The following is a 22879-nucleotide window of genomic DNA, read 5'->3' as shown; positions in this document are numbered from 1 at the left end:
CCCCAAGGCCTGCTTCCCCGCTAGAGAAAGAGCCAACTGTCTTCTAACTCCCAGACGTACTCTAACCATGACTTCATCGGCGTGCCGTCGCGGACATCTCGCGCCCAAATCTTCTCCAAAATCTTGAGTGCGTTTCTGACGTTATAACAGCAGGAGGAAACCCAGATATTCCTGAAAATCGCTCGGACCATGTTCTTGAGTTCCGTGGGCTGTGCCTCTGCTCCGATGATAAACGCCGGCCATACCAGGCTTTTGACGTGGAAATCTTCAGCTGGTATCGAGAGCATGTGGATTATGGCGGATCTGACTACCTCATCGACGTAAAGCCTTGACGTGTAATTCTCACCAGGGAATGTCCCGATGGTATGAGAGGCATATACTTCAACTGCCGACTTGTAAGCATGTGCGAGATGGGAGCGTGGCTCGTGGTAGTGTGAGTCTGAGAAGCACGTAGCCCATGCTGTGGGCGAGAAGCTCCTCAAGCCGTTCTGTAACTCTTTCAGAACGGTCTGCCGTTCGAAGGATGTCAAAGAATCTGAACGCAACGAATTGACAGTCGATATCAAGTACAACAGCTCTGCTGGGCAGCCAACCCAGGTTTGGTTTTCAGATTGTCGCAGGGCTTTCATAAGGGAAGGGTCTAGCGAGGCGAGCTGCCGGGAAAAGGAACCGTTTGCCGGTGCTAATGTTGCGCCCAGAATTCCAAACCTGACACAACGATTAGCAGCCAGACGGTGAAACTCGGAAGACATATCGAGGTAACCATCTTACGTCGTGTAGGCTGTGTCGAAATACTCCAACCAGGCAGAAGACTTGCGTGTCCTATTCTCGAGGCAATCTCTACGGTTTTTAAGGATCTCTCCAGCACCTCCCAGATGGTACTCCCATCCTCGGCTACCAAATTCCACTACGTCCATGCAGACGAAGAGGACAATGGCTGCGACCACCGCATCGTTGTCTGTCACGTCTTGGCTATCAATCTCAGACTTCAGGTACTGCAAGGCTTTCTGCTTATGCGCTAAAGCCGTCCGCAGGGGAGGGGAGAAGTTTGGTTGGGTCAACTGCCAGTCGTGGCCATGCGATGCATGCCACAGTGAAGTAGATTCGACAAGTCCAGGGTCGCTTTGGGGGGCCTGTACTTGATTGATAACCAAGCGGTGAGAGTAGTGGAAGGCCGATATTGCAACCATTGCATGGAAGAGAGCTCGGCTTTTAGACATAAGCGGCATCAGAGCCAAGAATGGATTGCTGGATGTTTGGTAGTAGACCACGCATTCCTTGGACATTTCCATATCAACTGGCACAACACTTCAAGTTAGCCATCTTGAATGAAAAGGGCTCGGGCTTTGCCTTACAGTAGCGTATGTAGCTCCTGCAACTGTGAGATAGGTCCTGCAGATCGGGGTCTATGAGTGACCATGATAGTTGAGCCGAGGAGAGGCATGCCTCAGACAATGCCTCCGCGGAGCAATTCACCACCATGGACTCTGGTACAGCAAGACCCACTGATGCAAGCTTATCTGTTGCATCGTCCGCACCGAACGTGACTCTCCCCGTCATTTTGCCTCTGCTAGCCACACTATTGGTCCAAATCAGCTTCTTCGGCCGGTCATAACCCTGGCACCGGAGCTTCAGCGAGGAGCAGCGGAGACAAGTCGGGAGAAGCCTGTCACACTTGGCCCGCTTTTGGCGGCAAGTCCAGCACGAGTTGGAGGCCTGAGACGCGTCGGGCATGGCTCTTCGGACATTGTTGGTTGGTAGACACGGTGCTATGTGTTGTCCCGAAGTTGCGTGGGAGGAAAGTGGCCTACATGTGGACTTGCAAGTTGTCAAGCGGGGGGGCGTTTCTTATCAAAACTTGGACCCGGCGGACCGGGAGGCCGGCAGATTGTATGATCGGCGCCAAACCGCATCAGGAAGCCAAGACGCGGCCCTGGTCCGGACCCCAGATTTTGTCTTTGGATTGGATCCCTAACGCCCAGGGTCCCATCCTGTCTGGAAAAATGCCGGCAGCTTTGCGGACTCGATGACTTGTATGGGCTTGGTGCTCTGAGAGTACGGTTGTTCAACACTTGTCCAAGCAGTATGGTCTCATCGTACTTGAATTTTACGTCTTTTGACCCTTGCTTTATTCTCATGACGCTATCGGACTCTCAAATGAGCAAACAAACATGGCATTGGAGGTTGATTTTATGTATTAAGAGGTTGTCAATGAACAAGTAGGTAGGGCCAACTTGACATGGAATCGAATGTCGGCAATATTGTTCTGTTAAATCTGAGATTCAACAAGCTTCCGACACCAAAATCATGGCATTTTCTACACGGTCAGACGAGACTTCCGTGGTGCCTGCTCCGCTTCCCCAGTCTGTCGGATATGGCGTCGTCGTCGCTCTTGGGCTCGCATTTGCGTTTGGTGTGTTGCTTTGAACTAATACATCTGCACGCAACGGAGAGCTGACCAAGTCACATGAGCGAAGGCATGATGGGCGTCACGTCCGTTTTGAAGAGAACCCTCAGCGAAGACAACTCAAAAGCCGAGACGTCAGTTGAACGATCAGCTGATCCCAGACTCAGCATACTGATTTTCTTGCAGGTTTATGGTGGCCGACCGAAAGTCCGGACTGGCCTTGTGGCTTCCGCCGTTGTGTCGGTTCGTAGGCCCGCTCTTGTCTACTACGTGAGATGTCTCGAGACTGATTAGCTTGCCCTCCAGTCATGGTTGTGGAGCACAGCATTGCTGAGCTGTGTGCTTGTGACTTACAGCTACGGTCTTAGCGGTGCATTTTGGTACGGCGCAGGTTGCTCAACTGTTATTGTCTTTTTCGGCTACCTTGGAGTTGTTTGCAAGAGACGCGTTCCAGAGGCACACACCATTCTAGAAGTCATCCGCATACGATATGGTGAGCAAAGTGATCTCCTCCGACCTCATCACATAACCAGACTTGTTCTCTGACTACCTAGTATGGAAGGTAATGTTGCACATCTGAGCTTCACTTTTCTTGCCGTGGTCAACAATCTCCTCAACACTATCAACATGATCCTGGGTGCATCGGCCGCCATTTCCTTCTTGTGAGTCTCACCTCGTTTCCTTGTTGACAATCTACGGATAGATTCTAACGCCAACGACTAGAACCGGGATACATATCATGGCTTCCACTTTCTTGTTGCCTCTCGGCGTTGTTCTCTACACACTTGTCGGGGGTATAAAGGCCACGTAGGTTTCTGCAGCATCGCGAAGAAGAGGCTGATACTAACAGGGCGATTTAGATTTCTCACAGACTATATACACACCTTCATCATTCTTATCTTGTGTTGCTGGCTCACACTCAAAGTCCTCATGTCCGAGAATGTAGGCTCGATTGGTGGACTCTACGATTTGGTCGTTGCCGCTGAAGAGCAGCATGTGATTGACGGCAACTATGAAGGCTCTCTTCTCACCATGACGTCGCAGCAAGGCATTTTCTTTGCCATAATTCTGGTCGTCTCCAATGTTGGAGCTGTCGTTGTGAGTTGAAAGACCTGATCTCGGATACAGTCTGTCGCATGTAGAGTACTGAGGCTGACGCTTCCAGATGGACACCGGCTATTTTCTGAAAGCATTCGCAGCGTCGCCCCATGCTGTTGTGCCTGGATACGTTATCGGAGGTATTTCGTACTTCGGTATACCATGGTGTCTCGGTACCATTGTTGGAATGGCGTCGCTGGGTCTTGAAGCCTTGCCTGTGTTCCCAACGTACCCAAGAGTAAGTAAACAACAGATCCTTTGACTCCTCACCCCCCTTCCCTCAAAAGGTGAAACTCCCGTATGCTAACATGAGATGCAGTCAATGACAAGTGCAGAAGTCACTAGTGGGCTCGCACTACCCTATGTGGCAATTGCGGTTGCCGGCAAAGGAGGCGCTGTTGCCGTCTTGTTGATGACATTCATGGCCGTTACGTCCACTCTATCAGCGCAGATCCTGGCTGTGTCCTCAATCCTGACGTTTGACATTTATCGAGTATACTTCAACAAAAATGCCGGTAACAAAGAAGTCATAAAATGGGGGCATCTTGGCGTCGTCTCTTTCGGTGTGCTAGCCGCTGGTTTCACTTCAATGTTTCATTACATTGGGGTTGATATGGGATGGACGCTGTATATGCTAGGTAAGACAAAGAATAAGGTCATGTGTCTAACACCGCTCACTCCAATCTCATAGGCGTCCTCACATGTCCCGGGGTTGTCCCGCTCATCTTCACCATTACTTGGCGTAAGCAAAGCGGTCTTGCAGCTGTCGGCTCTGCCTCTCTCGGAATGGGTACCGGTCTCGGTATATGGCTCGGCTCTGCCTATGTTTTCTCTGGGGAGGTAACCATATCCTCGACTGGTGAAACACTGCCTTGCATGTATGGCACTTTGGCTTCACTACTCAGTCCCTTGCTCTACAGTGTAATTATCTCCTCTATCAGGTCGGATAACTACAACTGGAGCGACTTCAAGCAAGAGAAGCTTGCTATCGACGTAGACAAGACGGCCGACAATCAGGCCAGAGCAGAAAATGCAAAGTTCGCAACCGCGGCGGATGTCTCTGAGGTCCCCAACGGCGAAAAGGAACGCCGCTGGGCTCGACACGCCTTGTGGTGGGCTGTTGCAACTTTCCTTGGTCACTGGGTACTCTGGCCACTGCCCATATATGCTGCCAAATACGTTTTCAGTAGAGAGGTATGTATTTGGGCATCACGCTTTTGAGCTTTCCTTTTTACGCATTCCGAAGATTGAAGAAAGTTCACTCACAAACATAAAAACAGTTCTTCACTGCCTGGACAGTTATGTCATTACTGTGGCTGTGGTCAACCCTATTTGTAGTTGGTATCTACCCCATCTGGGATGGTCGGCGTCACATCAAAACAGTTCTGCACAGCCTTTCAGATATGGTTCACTTCAGATTCTAGCAGAATCCAGTAGCATAAGCAAGTTTGAAGACGCTTTTATAGTCATCGTTGCTTCACTTCGTTGTTGTGTTTAACACTGTAGAATGCAAAATGAGTCTTCATAGCCGATTGTCCCTAACAAAGACATTCAGAGTTAAAGACTGAGAAGAGCATCAGCAGATACAATCGTCGATCTTGGCAACAGGACAAACAAGGTTAATTCTTGTTAGCCTATCAGTACGATTATTGCCTGAGAAGTGTCTTATCTGCGCCAGATGGGTCAAGTGGATAGAGAGCTGCGACTGCGGTTGTCACTGTGATTGCCACGGCTGTGTCTCTTGCCAGTTTTACCCAAGGGTGGCATATAGCCAAGGTGAACAGAACGAAGAAAGACTGTAACAACAAGAGCATTTAAAATTGGGTGGAGGGAGCTCATAATTTGGACGGTTTAGAATCTTTTGGCTGGAGGTCCGTTTTGGGCCAAGTGGTCTTGTCTGAATGGTGATGAGCGACGCTTGTAAAAATTGGCAGTACAGAAACAAGTCATGAGCCTCTTGTTGTGGACTGTGATCCAAATCACCCAAAGATCTCGACCGGAACAGATTGGGTGGTCATCCGACAGCCGCGGAGGCCGAGTCTGAAGCGGTCACCTGTGGGCCGTGGAGACCGAGTCTGATGAACCAACATGAGACCCATCAAATGCCGACGGGGTGTCCTGGCTGAAAGACCGCACCCCCTTTCTAAACCTGAGACGCAGGATACGCAGGATCGAAGTTCGGAGCAAAACCTAGGCGCCAAGTCTAAAAGCAGTTAAAGCCATCCAGCCGTTCAGCCGTTATCTTTCGATGCCGACCACACTTGACCTTCTCAAAATATGCGCAAGGGTTCTTGAGACAAGCGCGCGTCCAGTCCTGCAAACCCCATCATTGCCCGGACAATCGGATCTGTTCGACACGAGTAACAAGAAAAAAACCCCATGCTCGCTCGTTATCTCTGTGGAGCGGCGAGCAGGTTCATCTGGTCAGTTGCCAGGCCGCAAAGACAGACAAATGAAGGCCGCCCTTCAACAGGACCAGTCCTTGAAAAGAAACGTACAACCCGATGAGTCTGCCCAATGGAGACAGTTTCACGGACGTAATCCGGCTCCGCTTGGGCCTCCGGACAGAATCCGTGGCAAAGGCACACACAGTGAGAAAAAAAAAAAACCACTCGACGGCGACGTCCGCGTTGCCGCAGTGGCTAGCGGCGGTATTTGCTCGGCTTTGCAGCAGGAAAATTCTTTTGCAACTCATCTGGATCGTTCACGGGAGCCGCAACGGGCTCCATCTTTTACCTAAAAGCTCCTCGCTTGTGTTTCCGAATCGAGAAAAGGCTCCATCAGGAACCGCCGTGCGGATCTCTTAGCGCGGCTCAACCATGCCATGCAAAGCTTCTTTTACGGCATCGAAACTCGATCAACACGTCCTCAGCAATGTTGCCCATGTGTGTCATGACAGACCGGCCGAAGAACGCCCAGTAAGGGACCTCGCAATTCACAGACAATGGGGTCATTTGACAACAATGACACAAAACAATTAGATCTTATCAACCTCCAAAGATGCGTTCCCCGTGTTTTGCAGGCCCCTCCACGGATGTGTGTTATCTGTACCGCCCATGGGGGGGCGAGATCATTCTGTGGAGGAGGCCCGGCTTTCACCGGGCGAGCGACTGACGACAGCCTCTCGTCAAGGATGAATCCAGTCCATCTACGACCATGTGGACCCTGAATCCATCTGACTCGCGCCTTGGTATCACGGTTTAAAAAGAAAGTAACGTCAGACGCGTAGTGCCTGGTTTTTTGCCCCCTCGAGTCTTCTTCGTTTCCTCGTTGGCTTCTCCTCCTCCCCCTTCTCCTCGATCCTCTCTTCCCGGACCTCCGTTCCAAACTCTCGTCCACCAATCCTAACCTCTACTTGGCCGCGGGTTGAAACAAACGAAAGATCCTCCCACCATGACGGACGACATCTCCAACACTCCCAGCTTCGGCCGCAACAAGGGCTCCAAGAGCAAGGACGGCTCGGACGCCGAGAACAGCCAGCCCCCCAACCCTTGGCCGGTGAACGACAACACGATGCTCGGCGAGACGAGCGATGAGCTGAACGACGCCCGGCTGAAGCAGATCGCGGCGCAGGGCAGCGCTCATTTCCACCGTCTGGGATGGAAGCGCCTGGCGATCGTGACCATCGTCGAGGCCGTCGCCCTGGGCGCCCTCAGCTTGCCCTCGGCCTACCACACGCTCGGCATGTTCCCCGGTGTTTTCCTCACCATCACTATCGGCATGCTCTCCATCTTCACCAGTTACCTCGTTGGCCGCGTCAAGCTGGCCCACCCCCACGTCGCCAACTATGCCGAGGCTGGAAGGCTCCTGTTCGGCCGGTACGGACGCATCGGATACGAAATCTTCGGAGCTGCCCTCGTCCTCGAGCTCGTCATGGTTGTGGGATCGCACGCCCTCACCGGCAGTATTGCGCTGCTCGACATCAACGGCGGCCACGTCTGCTCCATCGTCTTCTCGGCGGTGTCGGCCATCATCCTCCTCATCCTCGCCATCCCGCCTTCGTTCACCGAGGTCGCCATCCTCGGTTACATCGACTTCGTCTCCATCGTTGCTGCTATTGGAATTACCATCATCGCCACCGGAATCCAGGCTAACAAGGGCCCCGGTGGTCTTTCGGGCGTCGAATGGTCTGCTTGGCCCAGGGAGGGGGTTTCCTTCTCCGAGGCCTTTGTTGCCGTTAGCAACATCATCTTCGCCTTCAGCTTTGCCATTGGCCAATTCTCCTTCATGGACGAAATGCATACGCCTACCGATTACATGAAGTCCATCTGGGCATCCGGCGGGATCCAGATCTCCATTTACACCATCACTGGCGCCCTCTGCTACGCTTTCATTGGTCCCTCGGTTCAGTCCCCGGCTCTTCTCTCTGCCGGACCGCTCATTTCGAAGATTGCTTTTGGAGTCGCCCTCCCGGTCATCTTCATCTCCGGTTCGATCAACTCAACTGTTGCCCTCCGATACATCCACGGTCGCATGTACAAGAACTCGCATCTCAAGTACATCAACACTCCTATGGGCTGGGCCAGCTGGATCATCCTGGTGGTTATCTTCACTCTCATCGCCTGGGTGATTGCCGAGGCCATTCCCATCTTCTCGGACCTGCTTTCGCTGGCTTCTGCCCTGTTCGTTTCCGGATTCTCGTTCTACATTCCTGGCATTATGTGGTTCGCGATCCTCTGCAAGGGCAAGTGGTTCGCCCGCGAGAACATCCTCATCAGTCTTGGAAGCATTCTGGCCTTCATCGTTGGTATTGTGACTTTGGTTGCTGGCACTTACTCGACCATTGTCGACATTGTAAGTCGCTGCTCAAAATATACGCTGGCAACTTTCCCATACTAATCATTCGCAGATCAACGAGACAAACTCGGGCAGTGCTCACAAGCCATTCGCATGCCGATCGTCTTAGATTACAGGATACTATACACGTATACAATTACTAGTTTTAGCGAGTCCTTTGAGACTCGGTCATGAGATACCCACCAGTGGAAGAAACCGTTGCTCACCCACAGATGATCGCGAGTTTCATCATTCGGGCCTGTTTTGGCAAGCCTCGCAACGCTACGCCGTTAACTGAGAGCTGTGGTGAAATGTGATGCAAACCCGGGCATAACTCAGGCCCCGAATTTTTTTCTGTTGCAACTCGATGTCATAATATTATGAAAGGAATCTTTCGGGAAGGTTGCATCCAATTATCATAAACGTCTACGGACATATACGGCTGGTCGCTGGGCGGCTTTTCCGATTGTATCCCCACTTATTACCGAGGCTCCCCGGAGCATCACCTCCAGCCACCCGGATACATCGAAGCCAAGCCACACACGTGTCATCCTGTTCGTTGTCGCATCCCTCCGAATCCAACCTCGGCTGACAGCGGCACCCCCCGCTGCGAACTCTTGGATGCGGCGCGGCGTCGACGTGACCATCTGCGACTCGGCATGTCAGCATCGCAGAACGATTACTGATCACAGCATCTTTAAATTAAAAAGCAACAGTGTAGTATCGTCCCAACTTTCAGTGCACAGAGTTGGCCGGGCCATCCCGACACGTCGATCGAAAGCATCACTAAACATGTCTGACTCCGCCATGGCCAACACCCTACAGGAGCAGGTCGCGGTGGACGACCTGGGTTCGGACCAGTTCATCAGCCGCGTCAACCCCGCCCGCATGGGAAACGCGGCGAACATCGCCTACGGAGGCTGCGCTATCAGCATTGGTCTCCAGGCGGCATGTAGCACCGTACAGCCAAAGTACCTCCTCTACTCGACCACGGGCAACTATCTCGGCCCGGCCCTGACTGACCGAAAACTGAGGTGCTCCGTCCGCAGGGTACGCGACACAAGGACCTTCGCCACTAGGATCGTCGAGATCAGCCAGGATCTGGACGACGGCAAGTCGAGGTTGTGCATGGTCATGCTCGCCGACTTCCAAGTGAAAGAGGAGACTTCTCTTTTGGTATATTCGGCACCGCCATCCATGGTTTACTCTTCACCTGAGCAGTGCCTCACGGTTGAGGAAGGGATAAAGGACAAGGTGCGAAGGGGGCTGGTGACAGAAAACGAGGCCAAGTTATTCATAGCTTCCTTCGGCTTCAACAACCGCTTTTTCGAGACCCGAGGCGTACCAGAGACCGTTGGCCCGAACAACCTTTTCGGCATGGCGAAGACGGCCAAGACGCCCCAGCACCATCTGGACCTTACTTCGAAGACATCCGCCGACTGGTTCCGATGCCGGCACTCCCTTGAGCGCCTCCAGGACCAGTTCGCTGGACTCGGCTTCATATTGGACGGAGCTCTGGCCTTCATACCCCTGACGCACACCAACAGGTACCTCGACGACGCCGGCCCCTGTTCCTCGCTCGACTTCGCCCTGAGGTTCTTCACCGGGGAGCTCGACATGAGCAAGTGGTACCTCAAAGAGTTGAAGACCATCGCAGGCAACGACGGACGAACCTACACCGAGGCCCGCCTCTGGGATCAAGATGGGAACATGGTGGCGACCATGACTCAGCAGTCCATCATGCGGCCTCCGAAGAGTGCTGCCCGAGCGTCCCTTTAGTGCTTTTACACATTTTGGAGCGCGGAGTTGACAAGGTCGTTTCTGGTTGCATGCGTCGTAAATTTTGGCGGGTCCACTATTTGAAGCACCTGGGATGGCTTTATGTGGACATCATTTCTAGACACCAACAATGCTATAGACAGAGTTATTTCGCATGTACTGCATACCACTAAGAACTAGCTGTGCAAATTTCAGCTGCCCATGAGCTTGGACTGTTCTAAGATAACTTCAAAGGGGGGGGGGGGTTAACTAGAGTAGTCGAATAACTTCCATTGAAGTGAGAACTGTACACATTGTTTCATTTTGCATGGTCAATTAGGCCTGCTTCTTCGCAGTGTCGGAGGAAGTATTCCAGCTTCCGGATGCGTCGGATGGTTGCGTCCGGGACGGCCCCATATCGGTCGGGATCCACCGAGCCGCTACCTTGCGGGCGTTCAAAATTGCAGCATCTGTCCCGAACTGCTGTAGTCTTTCGACCAGCGAAGAAAGTAGATTTGAAGCAACGGTAAACATGCTTTGTTTTTATCAGACCCCAACTACTCGACCGGCAACATTTCGGATGTAGGTAAGTCTCGTTGCAATCATCGGTCGCCGTGGATCGATCTCAACAGCTTGCGTAGAGAGTTTAAAATCAATGAATATGTTGGCATCTTGACTGTTCCCAGTCTGACCTGAACATCAAATCATGTCCATGAATGCTTTTCATGTCGTCGACCCTTGCACTCGATGCCCCTTTCCACCCTACTCCGCTTGACCTTGACGCCGAAAAACATACCCCGAAGGCTTCTTGGGTGAACCATTCACCCACCTATTAACACATTACACACTAAATATTCATCCATACATCGATATGATGGGACACGAGAAAACTAGAAATGAAGCCATGGACAGAAATCGTGAGATATAGACAGATCTCTGAGACCTTATTTGGACGCGCTGCAGGTACCGAAACCAGCCTGGCATCCTGCGCCGCAATGATCCGCGGTGGCGCCGCACCAGCCGTACTTGGAGCAGCACGTCGCGCCGGGCTCTTTGATGCACGTAGTACCTCCCTGCGTAGTACCGCAGCGGCCATTGGTGCTCAAGGGAGGAGACACCGGCGTGCCGGAAGCCCCTACGGAGGTGCTAGTGCGGGAGGAGGCGGGGACTGGTGCCAGGGTAGAAGACGACGCAGACGGCGCGCGGGACGTCGACGCAGAGCTGGCACGGACGCTCGAGGTCGAGGCCTTGGCCGACGAGATCTGGCAGTTTCCGTAGAGGGGCTGGCAGGCGGCGCCGCAGTGGTCAGCAGTGTTTCCGCACCAGCCGGCGGCAGAGCAGCAGGTCGCGCCGGGCTCGTTGATGCAGGTTGTGTCGCCAAACTTGGGTCCGCAGCGACCGTCCTTGGAAGGGGTGAGGCTACCCGTAGGAGTGGACAAGGCGGATGTGGTGGAGGTGGAGGTGGTGGTGCCGGGGGCGAGGGTGGAGGCACGGGTACTGCTAGAAGGCGGTGTGTTACCGACGGAGCGATACCAGTTCTCCTTGGGGTCGTTGAGGCAGTCACCGACGGTGACGGAACGGAAACCGTTGCGGAAGAGGGATTCAAGCATGTGGTCGGTCAGGTTGTAGACGGTCTGGTAAACAGGGTCATGCTCGATGTGGAGCCACTTGTTGTTGGCGGGTGATTTGCCCTCAACCTTGCTGTCCCAGATGTCCTTGGAGCTCTCGATCAAGTTGGCGCTGTCATGCAGGTAGCCCTCGGTGTCGAGGTTGAAGTAGGTGATGTGGTACCCGAGGTCATTCAAGTAACCTTCACAGGTGGCATCGCAGGCCGAGTAAGGAGGTCTGAGGCACGTTAGGGATGATGAACATAACATTTTTCAAAAGTTGATGCAGCATACCTCATGTAAGTTGGGAAGTAACCCAGAAGGTCGGCAAAAGCAATCTCATTGTAGATCATCTGATTGCGGAACTTCTCGGCGCTCACGGTGGTGAGTCTCTGGTGCGACCAGGTGTGGCTGGCGATCTGATGGCCTTCGGCAACCATGCGCTAGAAGAACAGCGTTAACCAACGTTCAGACGGAAAGAGGAGATGAAGACAAACCTTGATGAGAGCAGGCCACTTGGTGGCCGGGTCATTAATCTTGCCCTTGCCCAGGTTGTTACCCGTGATGTAGAAAGTGGCCTTGGCGTTGTATACCTGCATGTGTGTCAGTGGCGCGTTGACCGTCGTCACGGGTCCAAAACATACCTTGAGCTTGTTCAAGAGATCTTCAGTGTATATGTAGGGGCCATCATCGAAAGTGAGAGCGATATCGCCGTAACGCTCACAGTGGTAGATGGCCTTGCCATACGGAACGGCGCCTATCTTGGGACGAGCAACATTCGCCGTATCCGGTCCGTCGGGACGGATGTTGGCATCACACGCGGGACCATACTCGATCATGCACGATGGCGCTGAACAGTAGAGGTATCCTTGCCCACACCAACTGTCGCAATGTCAGTGTCTCGGAATCTTGGGATGTTCAAGGCCAAAAGAGCAACGTACCCTGCGCTGGAACAGCAGTATCCGGAATCGCAGACCTGATTGTTGAAGTTGGGACCGCAACGGCCCACAGACTGGCGCTTCTCCAGCTCCGAAGCCTCACGGACGGGCTCGACGTGTGCAGCGCGACGCTGAATCTGGCGGCGGGCCGAGGTGAAGTCTTGCATTGCACCTCTGCCTGCCATTATGTTGGGCAGTGGCAGTCCATCGCCACCGTGGGCTGCAACCAGGCCACAGCTTGCGGCAAAAACGAGAGTGGTAAAATGCATGATGATGAAAAGGGGAGCTCTGGTGACCAACGTATATACGACGACGACGACAACGACGATGTGTGTTGAGGCAAAAGGGTTAAGCGAGTGGAATATGGCAGGGCAAAGTTCAGTGAAGAAGAAGCCGAGCCAAATTGGGACAATAGACACGAAAGCAGCAGAGAATGAACCTGGCAAACACTGCTCTTGACGACTTGCTCACACCGTGATCCTGGAGAATTGCGAGGCAAGCTAGATCATTTAGGACCGGACCTTATATGTTATATAACATGCAGAGGTAACTCGGCGGGCAAGTGAGACGAGCTAGGAACAAGGCAGCTGAGATATGGACTGAAATACGACCCTGGCCAGGCATGAGCACGGCTGCATGTTGGGACAGTAGCTTACCTCCTCCAGCTCGGAGAGAGGGAGAGGAAAAGGAAGAGAGGCTCTAGGGAAGCGTGTAGGGCAGATCAGATCAGGTAGGCAGAGAAAAACAGCGCCAAAGTCGCAAGGTTATGCCACACGCCAGGGTGGCTTGATGGCGGCAGCCCATCTGGTCGGGCCCCCCTCTGTCGGTACGCGGCTATATTAGTCTCCTCTTTTCTTGGGCTTCCTAATACGAGCTGGAGTGGGAGTGTTTGTGTGCAGCAGGTGTGAGGGAAAAGCAACGGGGATACGACATCAAAACAAACCATGGGGAAGGTTAGCGCACGGCTGAACCACATACCGAACGATGGAAACCTGACGCCGACGGTGGTGGGCGATGGATCCTCGATGGGTGGATGCTGCGGCAGTTTTTTCTGGACGCCACTTGAGCCAAGGAAAAATCAACCACGCATCTTGGTAGCTCGAAGTGCGTCTCGCAAGTGGTCCACGAAGACCTGCTGCCTTGGCGGCACCGGAGTCATCTGGTCTGGACGGCTGTGTCGATCAACAGCGGCGCTGACAATATTGGTCACACGCATGATTCTATAAAGTCGGGCTGAGAAAATGCTGCACAATGGATGTAAGCCAGGATCGACTTCAAGCTCGGGCGGAACGTGAAGCATGAAGCAGAGCATTTTGAAAGAAACAATCGATAATCTGAGAGAACGAGGACGAGTTACTTCTGCCTCGTGCTGCATTGTGCCTTGCCTTGCCTTGCAGATCGGTCGCGCAACAGCGCTGTGGATGGCGGCAGCATAATGAATATGAGTGGGTTTGATTCCTTTGCTGGGGCCGCCGGGGCCGCTCCCCCCCCAGCAACTGGCCAACATCTACGCATGGAAGCATTGATCCATTGCCGAGGGCGGAGTGCGCCGCCGTCACGACCTACAAGTCTTCCGTGGATTTTGAATACCAGGTTTTTTTTGGAGCTCATCCAACTTTTTTCATGCAGGTAAGATGGAAGGATGGGCAGTGGATGATGAGACGCAGTCACTATTTCTACAGTTGGTTAGTATCCGCGAGGTAGCGTTCAACGACGAGGGGAGAAGAACAAGACGCGACGCGAAAGGGCGTAAGTGGATGAGTGAGAGCGCGGTAACATCTTACAGTCAGCCGGGGGCGGAAGGCGGGGCAACAGGGGAATACGGGGCACGACCGAGGCGGCGGGTCCACCCCGTACGCGGTAGCATGGTATAAGAAGGTGAATAAACCGTAATACTCCTATGCAATAATCAATGACACACCCCAAAGCCCCTTTATGAACAAAAAACCCGGTAGTTGTCACCGGCGGTGAGTCGAGGCCTATCGGGGGACAAGCAGGGTGAAACCACTAAGCTTCGAAGCACTGGCTCCAGCTTCTGCCACGTTCCGCGGCCGCCCCCTGACCTGCCGGATTTATTGGCTTGGCAGTCCATCAGTGCGCGCCTAGGTGCTGATTTATGGGTGAGCCCAGCCTTGGAACGAAGGAACGTGGGTGCTATAGGTACTGTATCCGTCCTGTTGCAGTGGGGATCCTCCAGGGCGCTTCCTCTGCCGGGCACTGGCTGATGACAGCAACCAGGGGTCTGGTGAGGTAACCTTCTGGGGTTTTCACAGTCATTCTCGTTGGAGCAGCCATGGTCTCTTGGCTATCTGTTTCACGAGGGTATCGCCATGACCTATGGCCTTCACGACTATGACCTTCTGTGTGAGTACGCTCTGCCGACCTGGTTTGCCCATCTACCGATACGACGCTCACGGTGGGAGTCATTGTGTGACGGCGAGTGGACAGTCAAATGGCAGTTTGTGAATCGTGATGGCTGGCGGACATCCTCCTGGTGCGATGCCTCCGTCGCTCCAAATCTCGAGTGAGGACTCCCCTTTTGCAAGTGGCTGCTCCAGTTTCGTGCAGACACGGGTTCGCCCAGGCTTTTGAGACAACCAACCACATTCTCGTTACCCAGCACATCCATCAGACCATCGGGCACCGCAGCATGGATTTAGGGGCGAAGGGGGGGATGAGGGAAAGTGGGGAGGAAAGCCTGATAGTTCACCAGTTTTCCCGCATTTGAATTTCGTAACCCGATATCATGATGCCACGGGTCACAGCAGCGACAATAAGATCAACTCCGGGCTAAGTACCCGGCCAACGGAGCGCTGGCTAGGGCTGACGCCTCCCTCCCTTGCCTGTAGCAGGCGCGCGATGTTGTTCGCTCTCACACCACCCTGACGCATGGATTATGCTGCATCGCGGCGCAGCTGAAGCGCTGTGCAGCTCACAAACCGTCGGTTGGCCTTTCACAGAGGGTTACACATGACAGCCGAGGAGAAAGAAAAGGAAAGAGAAAATAAAATAAAAAATACCATCCTAGAGAAAATTTTTCTTCCTTCAGCTCCACCGCCGGGCAGGTATCCTTCGTTGGATATGAGACTGATGCCAAGAAGTCGGCCGGCATGATGGCTATGACGATGGCGGCATTCATTTTGTCAGTGCTGAGTGCCCCTAGCCCCGTATTCCCAGGCCCCGCCATGCCGTCGTTGTGACACACTCAAACAAGCTTCCTTGTCAAGGAACCGAGCAGCCTGTGAGACCTCGTACCGGTGATTGTGGCTCGAATACGGCGACGGGTTTAGATGAGATGAGGGGTGAAACGGGCAGGTCTCAGGGCTTCGAGCCGGGGCGGGATGTGTCTGTCTATGTGTATTTGTCTTACCTGGGTTTTGTCAATCTCTGAGGATGGAGGGGGGATATCTGGGGACAAGCGCAATTTTACTTCTCCTCAAGTTGGGAATACCCCGTCGAATCTTCTCATGGTGCGAAATGTCATCGGGCGAGAAAGCCAGGTAAGGGGGCGAGAGATTAAGATTGCTTGCCCGGTCAGTCAGTACACGCACATACGTGCGTATGTTGGTGGGATGGTGTTCGTTCGAGACCTCGTCCTGTCCCCTCCATCTCCACCAAAGCCCACTGTCCTGCACTCTGTTGAATGGGGTCTTTTTTGTGGATGATATTAGGACTCGCGAGAGATCGACGGGAGACGAGGGGAGGTCCGCCCCGGAACGCTTCCCCAGGTGGACCTACAAGACATTCGAAATCCCTTCCTCCAGACTGGAATTTGTGGTCTCATGTTCCGCTGCTCCACTTGTCGTCGGTGCGGTTGAATTTTGCGATTGAACCGAAGCCACTGTCCAAGATGGATCCCCGAACCGTTACGCGCCAGGAGGCGGTCGTGATCCACTCCTCGTTTTCTCGACTCAGATCTGTGATCCTTTCCCACGCGACGGGAAAGACCAGTGCTGACTCAGGGCCCCCCCGGTGTCTGTGTCTGAAGAGGCTGAATCAAAGCGGGAGAAGGTGAGTGGACGGGGCGAAATTGGTCATTTGAATCGGGCCAAGCAGCCCCCCGAAACACATCATCTAAGCCAAGAACGGGCTGCGCTGCTCGACATACCCAGAAGATCATGGACGGAGAGGTTCGGGTACCTGTTCTAGCTTTTGGCGCGCCTGCCAAGCCAGAGAGGTGGAAATGAGGTTATTCGCAGATGGCCCCACCCACCGGCTTCCCGTGGCACACACCTCCGTCCTTCTCTCCCATCACTTGACGGCGCGGCGGCGCTTCACGCTATCTTGCTTAGGGTCATGAGCGGCTCGGAGACGGGACGGCTTGGCACCGTCGGCGCCTTTACCCACGTCCACAATCACGGACGCCGTGAGGCGCGGCACGACGACGGGTGGGGAGATGCAACAAGCGGGTGTGGTCTTCAGTGGCAACGGGAGACATGAAGCGCCCCCGCCCGTCCCGTGCACGTCGTTCTTGGACTCTCCCTGACCCGGACGGAGGCCCTTGAGATGGATTAAGCGACGAGGTCTTGGGCTAAGTTGGTTCGTCCCAAAGGAGCGGGTTGTCAAAGCGCAGCACGGACGGGACACACGTTCTCGTTGTGACCTAGGTAAACAGCGGAACGACGGATTTCTTCTTCACGTCGCGGAGTGAGTGCAAAGTGAGTATACTGCCTCTCAGCATTGCGACCAAATGGGAATAGAATCATGGATTCGCATGTGACGAGAGTGATGAGAAAATCGATGGACGGGCTTCAGCTGCCACCTCGCAACGCCACCATTACCGTTTCTGGTGTCTCCAAAAGGCGTTCCCGGCCACCTGCCATGTGTTCAATGGCCTCTGACCCAAAGGAGTGGTGTGGCGTCCACACACGTTGCGCCTCTTGCGTGCCTGTTGTGATAGTCACAACGTCACGCATGTCGAGCTTCTTCTCATTGAGCGAAGGCTGCACCATATGCAACTGATGCCACGTAAAACGACGAAATCGTCAAATACATCCGACACAGATCAACAAAGACGGGCCGTGGTTGGGTTAAGTCTCACGTCATGTTCATGAGTTCCATTCTGTGCAAGGTAAATAAATGCCTCGGGAAAATGGTATGTATGCATCGTGAGTCATTCCACGGGGCCGCCAGGCCCAAAACATTACATTAAAATAAGAGAGAAAAAAACTTCAAGAGGATAGCCGGGCACGACCTCAACGTGCAACGGGAGGTAAGCGATAATGTGAAGAATCGAAAAGCGTGAAGAGAATCGAAAAGATCCAAGGGCCCGGGCCAGCGCTCGGCTCCTAGTCGCCATCCGTTCCGTTCCCCAGCACCGTCTGTACAAGAAGCCCCGATATGTACGATTTTCCCAGCCCCGACTCTCTCCCTCTCTCCCTCGACATGTGAAATGGGCGGTCGAAGGCTGTTGGTGTGATGTTTTCAAAGACGAATGAATGCTTGCCGATCCTGGTCGAGGCAGCCCTAGTATACGTGTTTCCTGAACGGCGGCATGTTCTGCAGACATGATGGTGTCATGTCAACTTCTTTTTGTTTCGGTCCCCGTCCAATAATGACCCATGTCTCCCACACCCTCACCATTCCATTCGTCTGGTTGACGAGTCTAGCGATCCCATATTTTCCTGCCTCAACCAGATGAAAAAACGCCACTTGAATGACTGAACAATATAAAAAAAGCGACAAAACGAGAGTCAGCTGAGCAGCCGAGTTCTGTCTTGGTGTGAGATCTGGGGCGACGTCCCCCGCACATCAGTAAGGTGCGGTGGGCTTTTTCAAAGAGTGCCACGTCCGCCCTCGGCGTCGACCTTCTCGTCGTCTCCCTTGACGACCTCGCGGGTCTTACCCCACTTGAAATCGTCAGAGTACACGAGCGAGTATCCGAGAATGATCATGTTGAGGAACGGCGACGTGCAGAGGTGGAAGAAGTAGCCCACGAAGTATTGCATGCGCTCGAGCATGTTTCTCGGCAGCCAGAAACCGATGCAGAAGGAGTAGATCTGCGACACAAACCAGTCAGAAACCGTTGTCTCCATTGATGGGGGATACCCTTGGCCTCGGGGCAAGGGAGAAAGTTTCACAAAAAAAGGAACTTACGTATCTGAACAGGAGAAGAGCGAACAACGACATGAAAACCGGGTCTCGGACAAGCTCGTCGCCGCGGCGGATGAGAATGATGATCAAAGCGATGACGGCGGCCATGATGAAGGGAGTGATGAACCAGGTCATGACAGCGATGATGGACTGGAGACGCTCGATAGGGATGATGCCGGGGCGGAAGATCATGACGAACTCGTTAGAAATGGAGCCGAGGGCCCAACGCTTGCGCTGCGACAGGAAAACCTTCCAGTCCTGGGGCACGATGGTGAAAGCCTTGGCGCGGAGGGCCTGGGCGGTCTGGCGCTGAGGGAAGAGCGAAAAGATGATGCTGGCGTGGATCGAGTCTTCGGAGTAGTTGCCCATGATGTGCTGCGTCATGAGGTCGTTGGGCTTGGGGCAGTATCCGAACCGCTGGCGGAGGACTTCGTCGCCAAAGGTGGCCTCGTCGATCTTGATCAGCTGACAACATCCAGGGAGACAGTTGACCTTTCCGGTGATGCGCGACTGGAACATGCGACGGAGACCCTGGGTCTGCGAGTACTCGACCGACTGGTACAGCGACCAGAGACCCCAGTTCCTGCCGTCGTAGTCGACGCAGACGTGGCCGCAGACGCCGACGAGCTTGGGGTTCTTGCGGATCTCCCTCAACATCTCCCAGATACAGTACTCGTCAAACACAGTGTCGGCGTCCATTCCGACCAGGTACTCGGCGTTATCGATACCCTGGGAGACGAAGGCGTTGCCCAGGTGCTCGAACAGCTCGTTGCTGAACATGGTCATGACGTTGATGGAGCGCTTGTGGAAGTGGTACAGGAATGAACGAGCAAAGCAAAGGCTGTCACGCTTGCCCTGGTTGTAACGCTTGCCGACGAAGACGTACGGGATGCCCTTGTAGTAACCGGTCTGGATTTTGGTCGGCATGAAGAGGCCGTCGCGGGCGCGGTAGCCGTTCTCGAAGAAGCGCGTCGGACCAGGCTCGAGGATGTCCTGGAGGAGATACTCCTGGGTGGTCTTGGCCATGCCAGCGCCCTTGACGTTACCATCGACAACGATGAAGATCATGCGCGGGTGGTCGTCAATGTTCTTCTGCACGACGAGAGAGTCCAGGGACCTGGTGAGCTCCTCCAGGGTCTCGTTGTAGCAGGGCAGAAGCATGACCATTCTCTCGGGGGTTTCCGGCACCTTCTCCTTGCGGCGGAAGCAGAAGAAGATGGTTTTGAAGAGAAAGTGACCAAGGATGAAGACGATCATGATGAACTGAAGCACCGTGTTGGAGCTGAGCAGAACCATGAAAAAGTAGTGGGCGACGTGGTACGTGAACGACACATAGATGAGCGCCGCATTGATACAGAGCAGGCCGATGAGCAGGCACCACTTCTGGAACCTCAACAGGGACTTGGACACCATTTTCAGCTCCGAGTCAGAGTCCCACCTGAGTTTTGCCTCCTCTTGCATAACAGACGACTGGAAGGAGGCGGCGGACTCGCCTCCGCGAGATTGCCATGATCGATGGCCGAAGGAACCGGGTGTACGGACGCCAAAGGGCAAGTCTTCCGTGGTGAAACCAACAACAGACTGCTAGGTCAGTACATTGACAGGCCAAGCAGAGGAGACAAGATCGACTTACCGAGCCCTGCGACTGGATTCGAGATCCAAAGGGCCGCGGAATAGACAGACTACGCTGGCTGCGAGCTGGTGTTGTTGCTCCAGAGAGGGGAGACAGGGGAGGGCGGCTGCTCTCCCCAATGGGTGGAGGGGGTGCAGGCGGGTGACGCATATCGATGTTGTTCGAGTACACGATGGCAGTGAAGAGTGAACGATATTCAACCAAAAGAGCTCGACAACGACAACGATATTATCGACAACACGCAGCGCAGATAGAGAAAGAGTATGTGCGTGAGAGAGACTATGGACGAAGGCGGGGGGGAGGGCAAGATGGGGATGTCAGGGATCTAAGCAAGATCCTGAGAGTCGGGCCAACAACAAAACGAATGTGATGAGCGCCGGAGGCAACAGAGCAAAGTTCCTAGCGAAGAGGAGGAGGAAAGTGAAAAGTGAGAAGTGGAGGACGAATCTTTATTCCTGCGGGAAAGGATGGTAAGAAGAAAAAGAGGGCCCGGCATGGGTAGAAGAAGGTAACATCAGCACACGGCGGACCCAGGCTGGACTTTGGAGCTAGGCTCACGAAGAGGATGGCCCGACCAGCAGTCTGGTTCGGAATCAAAGCCCTTCTCTGGCTCAGGTAGAGTCGAGCGGTGCCGGTGGTGGGCAGCTCGGCCGGGGGGTGTGGCGGGCATGGACCGCCAGGGTTCGCCTCTATCAACCGACAGGACTTGCTTTCTGACGGGAACGACATACGGCAATGTCTCGCAAGTACAGACTATCGCCTCGGTGCAGTTGTGAGCTGAGTGGACAACGGAAAGGTTTGGCATGGCGACAATGACATGACATCTAGCGTCAGCTGGGCAAGCAGCATGAGGCAAGCCAGGGCGAAGTCGACTCCCGCCCACTCAAACGGCCACGAGGTACCTCGAACGCCATCCGGCGCCATCTCATGGGAATATGAGAATGTGTAGCCAGCAGGGGGGAGGGAATTAGGGCCGGCAAGCGGAGCAAGCTGAAGTTGTTCCCGTTGCCTCCAAGCATGCGTGTGGTTGGTGGTGGAGATGAGACAGCCAGCCCATGTTCAAATGAGAAAGAGAGAAAAAAAAAAAACATGGCTTCAGCAACACACAGCGGCGGCTGCAGGTGGATGGATGGATGGATGGATGGATGAATAGCAGCACCTACGGTTGAAGGGCCGTTCACACGCCCCTTTGTTGACGCCGGTCGCTTGGCACATGGTCGTCCGGTCCTCGGCGTCTGTTGTATTGCTGTTGCCGCTGCTGGCTGTCGTCCGGCAGATTCGCTTGAACCCGAGGAGCGCCATGATCGCCATAGGCTGACGGTTTACAACCAAGTAAGTAGACCAGCAAGGTATGCATCAAGCGAAGCTAGGGTTTGGGCAGTACGAAGTCGCTCATGGAACGGCCTTCATGTCTCGAAAAGGCACGGCTACGTCCGGGGTGTGATGTGGCGTCAAACGACGACTTGGAGCCGTGTGGCATGGAAACGGAAGAAAAACAGCAACACATTCGGGAACAAAAAGAAACATACACAACAACGAAAAAAAAAAAAACCGCACGCACGAAAGAATAGGCGTCCCAAAATGGCGCAGCAGGAGACGCTCACGCACGGTCGGTGCTACATCCCAAGGCGGGAGCCGCTCGCTAAGCAAGACAAGGGGAACGGCGTCGACTTTGGTCGACCAGGGTTGGGCCTCGATGTTGGGTGATCCGGTCCATCTGCTTAGCGCGGTGATGCCCCGCTAACCCCTGTACAATGAACACGTCAGTTTCAACTTCAGGACACCGCTGCTTGAGAGTACGAGTTGTATCGTGCAGCTGTGAAAGATATTTTGGGCGTGGGTTAAGAGCCGGGAGGAGGGGGTGAAGGGTTAGAGGGAGGGGCACACAAAGGTATCCAGGCAGGACTCTTCCGGTAGTATTCGCGGCTGATCTTCGCTTCAATGGTCTGGTCCGGAGAGGCGGGAGGAGGGAGAAGAGGAGAAAGGCTGGGAAGAAGAGCCGCAGATGCAGCGTGTTGGCTGGGGGCCTGGGTTAGACCTGGGCATTTGCTCGACTTGCCGGGATTGTGTCTCGATTCAGACAGACGACACATCAACCTCTTTTCTCTGTCTGCAGAAGCAAGCTATGTGGAAGGATCCGAGAGGCGAAAAGGCCACCATCTCAAGGTTGTTGCTGCAGCAGCTGTAGCAGACAGCTGTGAATCGAACCAAGTCACAGCAACCCCGGCTTGCCAAGCCCGTGTTTATGGATTCGCCGGCTCCACGAATTGTTGCACAGTACCTGTAGGTGCGAGCACCAGAGAGTTTTTGCGTACGCTGCATGCCTGCTCCATGCAGATGGATACATCTCACTCTCCACACGCAAGTAAGCTTGAATTCTGGGCACCCAGCCGGTGAGCTTCGACAAGGCCAGGGGAGGGGAGGGAGGGCTGGAGCCGCGGTGCTGTTGCCGTCGGTCAGGCACACACGGTTGTGCGTTTTTGTGCGAGCCACCATCTGTTCCCCGTCCGCGGACGCGGACGCGGACGCTGACCGACAGCTTCCGGATGAACAAAGCAGCCTAATGGGA

At 54.1% G+C, this 22879-nt stretch overlaps 8 protein-coding genes across 8 annotated transcripts; 3 read left to right on the top strand and 5 right to left on the bottom strand.

The window, feature by feature from the left end:
- Positions 1-4: 4 nt before the first annotated feature.
- Positions 5-1795, bottom strand: CDEST_00065 (Putative zn(2)Cys(6) fungal-type DNA-binding domain, fungal transcription factor). Its single transcript, XM_062916224.1, has 3 exons — positions 1356-1795; positions 772-1297; positions 5-708 (listed from the first exon to the last, which is right to left on the bottom strand). The coding sequence occupies exons 1-3, from the start codon at positions 1732-1734 to the stop codon at positions 21-23; spliced, it is 1593 nt and encodes a 530-aa protein (XP_062772275.1). The 5' UTR covers positions 1735-1795; the 3' UTR covers positions 5-20.
- A 512-nt stretch (positions 1796-2307) lies between these two features.
- Positions 2308-4929, top strand: CDEST_00064 (Putative sodium/solute symporter, sodium/glucose symporter superfamily; the record flags this gene model as incomplete). The annotated part of the gene is made up of 10 exons (XM_062916223.1): positions 2308-2413; positions 2478-2650; positions 2714-2900; positions 2970-3069; positions 3131-3214; positions 3268-3505; positions 3573-3743; positions 3825-4143; positions 4197-4699; positions 4786-4929. 10 exons carry the CDS (start codon positions 2308-2310, stop codon positions 4927-4929), a joined length of 2025 nt encoding a protein of 674 aa, XP_062772274.1.
- A 1456-nt stretch (positions 4930-6385) lies between these two features.
- Positions 6386-8682, top strand: CDEST_00063 (Putative amino acid transporter, transmembrane domain-containing protein). The gene is made up of 2 exons (XM_062916222.1): positions 6386-8299; positions 8355-8682. The coding sequence occupies exons 1-2, from the start codon at positions 6899-6901 to the stop codon at positions 8409-8411; spliced, it is 1458 nt and encodes a 485-aa protein (XP_062772273.1). The 5' UTR covers positions 6386-6898; the 3' UTR covers positions 8412-8682.
- Positions 8683-9073: 391 nt separating this feature from the next.
- On the top strand, positions 9074-10060 carry CDEST_00062 (Putative acyl-CoA thioesterase, HotDog domain superfamily; the record flags this gene model as incomplete). The annotated part of the gene is made up of 1 exon (XM_062916221.1): positions 9074-10060. One exon carries the CDS (start codon positions 9074-9076, stop codon positions 10058-10060), a length of 987 nt encoding a protein of 328 aa, XP_062772272.1.
- A 478-nt stretch (positions 10061-10538) lies between these two features.
- Positions 10539-13094, bottom strand: CDEST_00061 (Putative chitin-binding, type 1, NodB domain, glycoside hydrolase/deacetylase, beta/alpha-barrel). The gene is made up of 5 exons (XM_062916220.1): positions 12588-13094; positions 12291-12528; positions 12144-12239; positions 11941-12089; positions 10539-11884 (listed from the first exon to the last, which is right to left on the bottom strand). The coding sequence occupies exons 1-5, from the start codon at positions 12851-12853 to the stop codon at positions 10984-10986; spliced, it is 1650 nt and encodes a 549-aa protein (XP_062772271.1). The 5' UTR covers positions 12854-13094; the 3' UTR covers positions 10539-10983.
- Positions 13095-16835: 3741 nt separating this feature from the next.
- CDEST_00060 (uncharacterized protein) lies at positions 16836-17290 on the bottom strand (the record flags this gene model as incomplete). The annotated part of the gene is made up of 2 exons (XM_062916219.1): positions 16836-17115; positions 17172-17290. 2 exons carry the CDS (start codon positions 17288-17290, stop codon positions 16836-16838), a joined length of 399 nt encoding a protein of 132 aa, XP_062772270.1.
- Positions 17291-17748: 458 nt separating this feature from the next.
- On the bottom strand, positions 17749-20820 carry CDEST_00059 (Putative chitin synthase, nucleotide-diphospho-sugar transferase). The gene is made up of 3 exons (XM_062916218.1): positions 20311-20820; positions 18681-20258; positions 17749-18583 (listed from the first exon to the last, which is right to left on the bottom strand). Exons 1-3 carry the CDS (start codon positions 20458-20460, stop codon positions 18359-18361), a joined length of 1953 nt encoding a protein of 650 aa, XP_062772269.1. The 5' UTR covers positions 20461-20820; the 3' UTR covers positions 17749-18358.
- A 3-nt stretch (positions 20821-20823) lies between these two features.
- On the bottom strand, positions 20824-22013 carry CDEST_00058 (uncharacterized protein). The gene has a single exon (XM_062916217.1). It carries the CDS (start codon positions 21113-21115, stop codon positions 20825-20827), a length of 291 nt encoding a protein of 96 aa, XP_062772268.1. The 5' UTR covers positions 21116-22013; the 3' UTR covers position 20824.
- Between the last annotated feature and the right edge of the window lie 866 nt (positions 22014-22879).

This window comes from Colletotrichum destructivum, chromosome 1 (genome assembly GCF_034447905.1).
Source record: "Colletotrichum destructivum chromosome 1, complete sequence".
Classification (NCBI taxonomy): Eukaryota; Fungi; Ascomycota; class Sordariomycetes; order Glomerellales; family Glomerellaceae; genus Colletotrichum; species Colletotrichum destructivum.
The sequence above is the reverse complement of the archived record's forward strand: the minus strand, read 5'-3'. Positions and strand labels throughout refer to the sequence as shown.